General features: G+C 36.2%; 1 protein-coding gene across 2 annotated transcripts in view; it reads left to right on the top strand.

Moving 5' to 3' along the window:
• The window catches only part of chrna7a (cholinergic receptor, nicotinic, alpha 7a (neuronal)), a 42,263-nt gene that overhangs the window by 4,518 nt on the left and 26,476 nt on the right, over positions 1–11,269 (top strand). The window contains exon 1 of one of the 2 annotated variants that reach the window (XM_042491464.1): positions 6,694–6,769. The exons of the other annotated variant lie outside the window; for it this stretch is intronic. Coding sequence (XP_042347398.1) covers positions 6,715–6,769 — 55 coding nt within the window. The 5' untranslated portion in view covers positions 6,694–6,714. Of the gene's footprint in view, positions 1–6,693; positions 6,770–11,269 lie in introns of those variants that run through there. 2 annotated transcript variants of the gene reach the window in all.

The following is an 11,269-nucleotide window of genomic DNA, read 5'->3' as shown; positions in this document are numbered from 1 at the left end:
CCAATCAGGCTGCAGGAGACTAATGAGGGCACAGTGAACCCTGAGTAATGTTTTGAAGGCAAAGTGCCCGCTTCAACTCAGATTAGGGACTGTTTGTTATTTATGAGAGGAGAGGGGGTGGTGCAATACGGGGGAGGAATGTCAAATACTTTTTTTATAACCAAAGGAAGAGGGAGATTTGAATTTAGGCACAAGAGAGGGACAAAAAACTTTGTAAAGTTATATTTTTTTCTTATTTTTAAGTTCCTCCTGAACTCCAAAACCTGCTGTCAGGCTTAAAGGCATGTCTTTCTGTTTCTTTGTCATTTGCCAGTATTAGGCTACTACATTTCTAATAACAACAAACAGTAAAAGCAAAAGAATTTCTTTTGTATTTTTAAATGTTGACAACCTTTAAACACATCAAACGCAATGGACACTTAATCATATCTAATCTTGAAATAAAGATATTTGATCAAAATCATTCCACGTCTTTAAAATTTTGCAAAATTCCTCCATAGAAATGGTGGAAGGGTCATGCATTTTCCTACAGTTACCCCCGCCTCTGATAAACAACCAATGGTCCATTACAAAAACACATTGATTTAAAACAATATTTAGCTTACTACTTGCCTAAAGTTTTGTAGTACTGGTCCTAAAGAAGGTTAACTCAAGTAAAAATACTTGTATAAGGCACATGGTAGATATATTTAATTTTAAAAAAGCCTCTAAATCCTGCTACATTGTTTGGCGTCAAAGGAGTTTATGACTTTATCAGTTTCATGAGAATTTGCTTTTGTAAAAGTAAAATGTAGTTTTGACACATGAAACTTTTGTTTTTATTCAGTAACAGAAGCAGCTTGAAATATAGTAATAGTAATAAGTCAGTACGTGTGATTAGCTATTTCAGTAGTTTAAAAGTAAAATTACAGATTAAAAAACTCAAAAAGGACAAGTACACAAAACAGCTTTGTTGCAGTAACAAAAGTAAATGTATTGCATGACTTCCCACCTTCATATTCTATGTAACTACACTACAATAACTTGATATGTGTTTCCTTAAAACCTGAGCATTGATTGTATTCATAACCCCAACTACTTTTTCCTCTAATGCCTAATCACATCGTAACCTAAGTCCGAACTCCGACCTCAGAGGGCATCAGTTTAAAAAACACAGTTTGAAAGGAAAGAAAACTCTATTAAAGGGAAGACAGACTTGAACACTGGACCTGCACAACAAGGTGTTTTCAATCACTCGGGCTGATTACACCTCTGCTCAGGGCGACACTGGACAGTGCAATGAGGTCACAACAGTGGATTCAGCAGTAGTAATGATAGGTCTGAAGTCACCCCCACCTTAACGGTGCAATCTGAGAGAAAAGAAGGTGTCAATCAAACATTCAGTTCACGTCCACAATGTCCTCAAAAGAGGCCAAATCAGGCAAAATAAGTGAAAACACCATGTGACCCCATGGTGTTTCCAAATTAATTTATATATGATTTTTGTTTTAACTGTCTGAGTGTATTTATTCATTTTAATTAACCTTCTGAAGCCTGAGCAAATTGCCTTGATTTCTTTTAATAACGTTGGCAGAAGGCAGTGAGCAACTGAACAAGGAATTACTCAAACTTAGCAAGAAAAAGATCTGAAAAAATAGCACAAAAAAAATTAAAAAGAAAGAAAAAGAATTAAAATCAACATTAGCGAAAATTTGAAAAAAAGGTAAAATAATAAATAAATAAATAAAACAAGGACATAACTTGAAAAAATGCTTATATACACACATATATATTACATATATCCATATAGGTTATGGATATATGTATATATATGTATATAAGCATTTTTTCAAGTTATGTCCTTGTTGTATTTATTTATTTATTATTTTACCTTTTTTTCAAATTTTCGCTAATGTTGATTTTAATTCTTTTTTTTTCATTTTTATTTTTTAATATCTATTTATTATTCTAAATAGATGATTCTGAACATTTTCCCCAATATTATTAAAATAAATTTCTAATAATTGTATTGCTCGCTCCTTTAAAAAATAGGGGAAAAAAAGAAAGAAAACGAACTGTCATCTTTTTTTTTAAATTTCTTGCCGTTTACACAGGTTTTTTTTTTAAAGAAAGCTTTTTTTTCTTTCTCAGGTTTCAAAGATTTAATGCTTGTGTTAGGTGTCTGAACACAGCAAAAGAAAACTGATGTCAGTCCAAATTTCAAGAGGTTAAACATGTAAATGTTTTATTTATATTGTTATTCCAGTGGTTTACAGCCCGCGTTGAGGTTCGGGGTAGCCATTTAGTTGTATCATTTACACATGTAGTTTTCTTATTGTTACATGTCAAAAAGCATACAGCTCCTCTGGAAAATACACACAGCAATATTTATTTTCAAGATTCAGTCTCATTAAAACTGTTTACTCGGGCAAATGCAAACCAAAGTAGTACTTTTTTTTTTGATTTACTGTCTTGTAATTGTGATCAGTCCAGCGGGACTGTACCTCCTGTTGTGGGGACTGCTATCAATAATGACTCAACCATCTGTTGTGCAGCTCAGTCGAAAGCAACCGTATGAAAGGATCTGTGGTCTCAGAGGAGCTACCAAAAAAAGCGGGTCTTTGTTTTAGACTCTCCAGTTTCGACAAACATAAACAGCTTTTTACTGATCTCAACATGTATGCAGTGAATTCTACAGCCATTAGTTACTCGGCACTGTGTGGAGATTCAATTTCTACCTTTGAGGAAACAACTTCATGTTCCTAATTGCCTCTGTGGCCGGTGAGCATTGCACTGTAGCAGATGTTCGTTCTCCAATAATGTCTCCTGTAGTCTCTGAAGCAGACAGTCTGAAACGTGAAAATATAATGACAGGAGGTAATATTGACACATGTACCAATCATATAAAAACTTGAGCAGTATGCTGAGAAGAGGACCCACATTTGTATGTTTAGCAGCTCTTGAAAAACTCCCTTCTTTATGTGTGGTTCCTAAATGTTGCTTTCCTGGTTTTGTCTCTTTTGACGAGCCTTTTGCCACGAGCAGCATCCCCCTGTGTGATTTACACTGACACCATGATGGAGGGTCAAACAGAGCCTCAGTGTCTGATGGCTTACTTGACAGTCCTTTTACCTTTCTTACCTCATCAGACTATAAATAAATCCAGTACTTTGTGCAATAATTATGTAAATAGATTTAGCTGATGTATGTGTGTTGGTAATTAACGTGTATGTATGTTTTTTTATGCTGAGCTGTAGCGACTCCAAATCAAATTTCCCTACGGAGACAATTAAAAGTGTAACTTATCTTAAGCTTTTCAAAGTGATTTCATTATTGAGGAAAACTAGAAAAACAACGCACACTGTGTTCGTGGAAACAATTTTTGCAAATATTAGATTAAAGTGCCCAACAGCGTTGTTTAAGAAAGATGTAAAGGTCCAGTGTAGGATAACTATGTTCTGTTTAGTCTATAATCACCTCAAAAAAAGAATTGTTGTGTTTTTGTTACTTTATTATGAGCTGTATATATCTACAGCTATATATATCTATATGTGGGTCCACATCAATGGTGTCTACATGTTGCACCGTCATGTTTTTACACCCCCTCTGCTATGACCAGCAACTGAAACTAAAACTGTGTTTTCTCCTTACCTCAGAATGAGCGGTCCACCAGCCGGTGTAGGTGCACAGAAGTTTCAGTTTTGCAGCTTCACTGCTAGATGTCTCTAAAAATCTACACACCAACATTTAAAATGACATATATTAAAGGACCACTGTGTAACGTAACTGTATTTTAGGGAAATGTATCATCAAAAGTGGAATATAATAATAAGTATGTTTTTTTTCAGTGTATAATCACCTGAAAATAACCCTCATTGTGTTTTTGTTACCTTTAGATTTAGAAAAGATGCCTTTTAAATCTACATAGGGACCAGGTTCTAGTCAATGTTGCACCATCATGTTTCTACAGTAGCCCAGAACAGACAAATCAAACACTGGCTCTAGATAGTGCCATTAATGTTTTTGCGTTGACCACTGTAGTCAAAAGCCTCACTGTGCTGAGCCTCATTGGAAAATCACAGATTTTTTTTATATGAAACTGATTGACTGACTGTATTTTTATCTGTTTAAATCACAAGATTCATTTGTTTTCAGGAAGAGATCTCTTGCAATAATTCGTCCCCCAATAAAAACCTCCCCAACGTCTGGATCTTAAGGAATCAGGGAAAAAAGGTGAGCATAGATTAGCAGGTGCGAGGCTAAGGGCCCATCTCTAACAAGCAGAACAGTGTTTTGAGAAACACAGATTGGTAACGTGAAACTGCCTCATTCAGTGTTTGTATAAGTTTAAATCACCTGGTGCGATTGTTATGGAGAGGAGGAGACCTCTGCAGATAATACGGCTCCTGGAAAATAAATAACATGAGGCAAACATGCTTACAACCTGCCAATACTGATCATGTATGAAGCTCACAGTGGAATAATAACCAAAGTTTGCAGTTTGACTTGTGTGGCCATTTAATTAGACCACACTCTGTCAGCCTGATGAAAGCAGGATGAAATGTGTTCTGCGGTGTAATTATCCCACGGCCACAGTGCTTCTTGGTCACGGCTGATAAAGTAAGTCATTTACCATGCAGAGCACATATGTATATACAAGCCACTTAATCAACGCTATTTTAACCTGTCTGCAGCAGAACATATAGCTCCGTTAAATTAGCTGCCACGATCCAGAGCAAACACGTTAGAGAGAAGATAACATTTATGTTGGTCTTTACCTACAGGTACGGCGTGTTTATGCATATATCAGCTAATGTACGTGTAGTGGAGGGTAAAATATCTAAAGTTCACCACCTATTCAGGAAATATGAGGTAAAATCTGAGTTTTCGTGAAATGCATCAAATAATTGTGCTTTTAATCACTTAGTTGTCTAAAATATGTTTCCCTCTTTGTACATATAGGATGGCTTTTTGGGATTTTCAATGATAACACCAGATATTCCTGCAGTCACAATGTGTTGTTCTCATTTGTTTTGGCTTTCTTGTCCTTGTGATATTCTTCTGTTTTTTGCATCTTTATTAGGTCACAACATGTATTAACTCTGAGAATAACCCCACATTCCCAGTAGTTTTATTAGATATTGCAGTGTAAACCAAACATAGACAAATTGAGACATGAAACCTGTTTTGACATTTTATTTCTATTTATTCATGAGATGCTTTTCGTATTGTGGGTGTAGTTTTGTGTTTGTCTCTCATCTGGCCATATGGTGATACAACTGGAGGGATGGTTGATGTATGGATTTACCATTCATCCTCACCCCAAACACCCAGGGGGAAATGTCCCTTGCATCATGTTGTATAATTCCTTTAAAAAAAAAAAAAAAGTGAGTTAAAAAATGAACTCGAAATTCTCCCTGACTTTGACTGCAAGAAACATATTTTGGGAGACTAGGAGGACGCAGTTAGAGTATCTGCACATAACAAAACATATGTAGAGTTCTTGCAACAACAATAGAAAAAGAAGACTCACTGAACAAAAATTTAAATGCAACATTTTAGTGTTTGAACTTATTTCTCAGAGGTTGTTTGAAACATTTTAGAGTGATCTTTCATTGTGACCTTCCCAAGGAACATCTGTGTAGTTAATGATGCTGTTTAATCAGCATCTTGATAAGCCACACTTGTCAGGTGCATGGATTATACTGAAAAGGGAGAGGTGCTCACTCACACTTTAACACATTTGCAACCAAAATTTGCAATTATAATTAAATGTTCTACAAACTGCAGGAAATTAATAAATTTAGAAAATTAGTTTTAAAAAGCTAGGGGAAAATGTCTAGGGAAAGAAGAAAAGGAGCTAGGTAAAAGCTATATATATTATGATCATAATAACATATTTTAAAAATTTGTCACAGAGTGATTATAATTTTTTATAATTTAATGTTTTATAGTTTTTTCCAGGTCATTTCCTTTTTATTTTTTAATCCTTCTTTTTTCTTCTTTTTTAATAATGTCCAGGTAATTCTCTTGTATGTTTTTTGGATCATTTCTTCTTTTGTTGCTCATTGCCTTCTTCCCATGTTTTTGAAAGAAATCAAGCCAATTTGCTCAGGTTTCAAAGTTAAACCAGCAAGAACGCAAGCAAAAACAGTGCGTTGCATTCAAATTTTTGTTCAGAGTGAATTTAAAAATGCAGTTGTAATTCTTTTCAATGACCAGCAGATGTCTCTTTGTTTTGTAAAAAAAAAAAAAAAAAAAGTTAATTTCTTATTGCAGTCTGATGCTGTTCAACCTTTCCAGCATCCCTGTGCATCACCTTTCACACTCTTTAAACTCATGTTCAACAGTACAGAAATGATGCAGAGGAAAAGCAGAGATATGGGGGCGATTAGTTCTTGACTAATAGGCTAGGCTACGTATGCATTTGTGGCAACAGTATGAAGATAAAATCGGCATTTTTGACCAATTATTTTTTCTTTTTTTCCCTCTGTAAAACCCTTATCCTGCATCAGTAGGTGCACCGTACAGTCAATTAGTGAGACTGTGAGCAGAGTCTTGATGCAACAACAAATCTCATGGCTGTCCTGCCAAACAGCAGCCATTCATTAGGAGGAGGAGGAGTTATTTAACACACACACACACACACACACACACACACACACACACATACCATCATCCCCGCATTCCGTGAGGTTCACAGATGAACTGAGGAGTTTCTCCGCTCGGTTCAACATGGACTCTCTGAATTTTCTGCTTTTTCTTGCAGTCAGCGCCTCCACAGTGAAAGGTGAGCTGTCAACGTGCGCTTTAATTGATAATTAACTCCTAAAACCTCGAGGATGTTTACCGGAGGAGGCTGGGGTGGCTCTTTTCATGCGTTTTTTTGCGTTTCATATGTGCAATTAACCTCCCCCGTTCAGGAATGATCCGCCGTCATATCTGTTGTGCCAAATACCGAGTCTTGGTAACAATATCGTTATTTAATGCTATTTTATCACTAGGAGCGTTTATAATGACCTCACTAGTAAACTAATAACTATGTAAATTTAATCAAATAACAATAATTATATTGGAGGAAGTTTTTTTCTTCTTTTAACCTTTAAAGCTAAGTGCTGCTGGACTGTTAACTCGTATTAGTATAAGTCTATATCAAAGTATAGTTAACAAAACAACGTTTTTAAGGACACAGAAGGCTTTATGTGGGCTAACTCTAAGTAAAACAAAATTACAAGACTTGCATTTCTTTTTATGTGATGGTGCAGCCGCTGGTTTTGTTTTTGTGTGTGAGTGTAATTAGTGGAAATGTGTTTTCTTTTTCTAAAAGATGTTATGTATGAAATTACCTTTCATATCTACAGTACAGGGGCGTGTCTAGGATTTGAGGATATTGGGGGCTTAACCGACACCTTTGTAGGCAGATCCAGGGGGATGCTCGCCTGGGATTTTTTGTAGTTGTTTTAATGAACAAACTCTATTTTTGGTCATTTTGAATGCACTGTGGCACCTTTTTTACCCTTTAAAACAGGTTTTTTTCTTTATTTCTTATTTTTTAAATTTCCAGATGAAGTATGCAACTTGTTGATAAAAATAGTAGTGGTTGTTAATAAGTATTGAGTAACAGGATACTTTGAGTTGAGTGTAACATTGGTGCTCACATTTAACCAATGAATAAATGCAGAATTTACAATAAAGTAAACTAACTGTTTCTGAATTTTGCATAACAAAAAAAGTGTATATACAGTGTACATATACATACATATATATATATCTACATACATATATACATATATCTTTATACACACACACAGTGTTCCCATGGTCATGGAAAACCTGGGAAGGTCACATTGTCCAAGCCTGGAAAAGTCATGAAATTAGGAAAACTAGTTAGAAGTTTTAGAAAAGTCATTAAATTGTGTGATGAATTTTGTGTAATGAAATTGTTACAATAATCTTGGATAACCATTTAAGAAATTTAGCACAGCTGCATTTTATTTATCTGCATCTGATGACATAATGTAGCTCTAATATGCGTCAATGTGTGACAATGCTCTGTTTACCATCTGGTTTTCTCAGTTACCCCATTAGCAGAAATTATGTCTGAAAAGAGTTTCTTTCTGATGTTCTGATCTGATATATTTTAAAAATGCCCCTGAGGCAAGGAAAAAAACCCAGAAAACATTATGGGCTCTTGAATAGTCATGAAAATTAGGAAACCTGAGTATATATGTACACACATTTATACCCATAAACACTAAACATTGTACATTAACATGCAACCATGCATAAATTTAAAATTCCATTAAAACAACATTATGCATTGCTACAATAGCTATACAACAAAGGAACCTAAAAAACTAAGAACAATACAGTATATCTTTTACAAGTGCTATCACTATCAAAAGTATAAATGGAATGACAGATTATTATATATGGTCCTTTTTTATTATTATTAACACTATTCATACTTTTTGAAACATAGCCAACATATTTAGATCTGGAGCTGTATAAAAAATTGAAGGCTGAAGCCTTGTATGCCCAAGCCTAACAGCTGCTCTGATGTGGTCAAGTAATACTGAAAAAACAAGGTCCTCTTTGCAGCCCTCGATGTTTGCAATACACATTACGTCACAGGTGTCATGTTTTATCATCTGGACTCAGTACTTGTGTTCTGTAGTCTGTGACTGATTTGAACTTCTTACAGCTTTTATGGATGCTATGTGAGGTTTCTCATGGTTAGCTTCAAAGTGGAGACATGCAGACAGTTTTTGTTGATGCATCTGTATTTGTATTGTTTTCTTACGCTGGGGCAAAAGGTTACAAGTGACTGTGTGAGCAAGAGAGAGAGAGAGAGAGAGAGAATATATGTATAATTCTAGCTTACTAATATAATCATTTTCCCTTTATTGGCTATTATTGCTATTCATGTAATCAGTTTTTAATTGAATTCACTGGCTTTAACTGTACTTGCAACACATGTCAAAAGTCATGCCAAAAAAACCCAAAGAAATGAACTGAACTGAGAGGGAGAGAGCTACAAAACACGAGAAATGTCACACGAAGTTCACCATCCATAGACCCTCATTGTAATGAATGTGAGGTTTCTCACAATTAGCTTCAAAATGGAGACTTGCAGACTGTAGTTGATGGATTGGTATTGGTATTGTAGAGAAAGAGAGAGAGAGAGTGCTGCAAAACAGGAAATGTCACTCCAAGTTCATCATTCAAAGACCTTCATTGTAATGAAGAGCTGAACAGAGGTTCCTGTATTAAAACCAGAGTAACACTGTCCTTTTTGTGCCTTTCACACCACTCCTGTGTGCTGCGACACATGTTTCATCACTGTATGAACTACTTAACACTGCTGCTCTGTCTCTAAGGACATCACAGGTCAACCCCTGCAAATCTAAGAAGCTCTGATAACAATAAAACCTGTTCTTTAAATGGCAATTAGCTCTTGAAACCTTCAAGACATGCTGCGTCTCATCAGTTTTTACGCCAATCTGCTCTGAATTTTGAATATTTTGACTGAGGCACTTAATTTAATGGTAATCACTGACTCAGGCTCCTCAGTCTGCACTTTACAGGCACTGCTTAATTGAGGCTTCCCTGTGAGTGAAGTATAAAGAGGCAGATGGAGAGGAGTCTTGTGTGCACACATGCATGCACATGTAAATGTCTGAGCACATGCCTGGGGTACTCAAAGCTTTTGTCCATCTCTTTGACATTATTAAGACCGCTCGATTGATTAAGAGGTAAAAAGTCTTTGCTTCTCCGTTTCATGGCTCCCAGCTCACTTTCAGCAAGATATCAAAAATGTTTCTTGTCTGACAGCCAGTGATGCACTGGGACGTATAACAGACAAATCTCAGCATACAATACACATTGATGTCGCCTTACTGATCTTCATAGTGAAATTTGATTATGGTGAGGTTTAGAGGTGGGCACGTCCACAAGGGACTGCACTGTGGATAAAGACAAGCTTTCAGCTAATCTTTCAGTCTTTTTTTATGAAAGAACCAGATGCAACCGAGAGCAGAGGAATGGGGATATGCCTACTGACAGGATCTTTGCCAAATCATCGGGATAATGTGCTCCTCATAGGTGCTTTAGGATAATTGGGCTGTGGCCATTAGCAAAGTGACTAAATGCTGCCAAAAACTCTCCATAACTCAAGAGGAGATACGAGAGTGTGTTAAAATGATGGTCAGGTCTGACTTGAGAGTGCACGGTGAGATGAATCCAGTCCAGGTTTGTTTTGTCTGGATGATTGTCTTGCTCTGGTTTCATATGTTTCTCCAACTTAGACTTTGTTAGAATACTGACACTGACTTTAATTAAACTCAAAAAAGACCTTGCCAAACATTAAATGAAATGTAAATTTATTCTAGAGTGAGAGGTTTAATGCAGAAACAGACAAGAGTCTTGAGTCACCAGGTTTAAGGTGGAGCTGGAGTGTAACATGAAGCAAGACTGTAAATGGGAAGTGGTTCGTTAATGACCCAGAGGCTCAGACGGGGATTGGGTAATGTGTGGAGGAGGTAATTGTAGCTTTGGCAGATCCTTTAACTTCAGAAAACCTGCAGTTCCAAACCATTTTAAAGGAGCAGTGTGCAGGTTTTAGTGACATCTGGTGGTGAAGAATGCAGATTTTAGCTGGAACTTCTCCCACTTAAGATTTCTTTGGTGTTTATTGTGCAGGAGGTTTATCCAAAGAGGTCTCCTCTTCTCCAAAACAAAGAACCATGGTGGTTAATCAGGTAAAAACACTAAATAAAGCAGTTCCATGTTAAAAATCAGTGTTTTCTCCAATGCTGTTCAGCTCGTTGCAGAAGGGCTGCTAACTATGATGGCTGATGTGAAAATGTGACGAACGTTTTTTATAGCCAGTGTTTGGGTTTTCTTACTGTGGAAACATAGCCGTGCAATATGAAAATCTCTGTAGACTAGAACCCACTTGGTGTGTAGATATGAATGGCTCATTTTAAGGTAACAAAAACATGAAACATACTTATTATATTCTGTTCCTGCCAATATATCCCTTAAATCCAACATACTGAACCATTAAGCTAATGTAGCATTGTGGCTTTGTGAAGGGCAACATCAGTATATCTATCACTTTGGTCCTGACTTAAACATCTCAACAACTATTGGAGAGATTGCTCAGCAGTTTTGCTCAGATATTCATGATAGATTAAGTCTGCTGACTTAGGTTATCCCCTGAGTTATTTCTCTGTTGCCACCACAAAATATGTTGAGTGAAATACATTTTAATAACTATTAGATGGGT

The sequence above is a fragment of the Plectropomus leopardus genome, chromosome 1 (genome assembly GCF_008729295.1).
Source record: "Plectropomus leopardus isolate mb chromosome 1, YSFRI_Pleo_2.0, whole genome shotgun sequence".
NCBI classification, from domain to species: domain Eukaryota; kingdom Metazoa; phylum Chordata; class Actinopteri; order Perciformes; family Serranidae; genus Plectropomus; species Plectropomus leopardus.
This window is presented reverse-complemented; position numbering and strand designations above follow the sequence as displayed.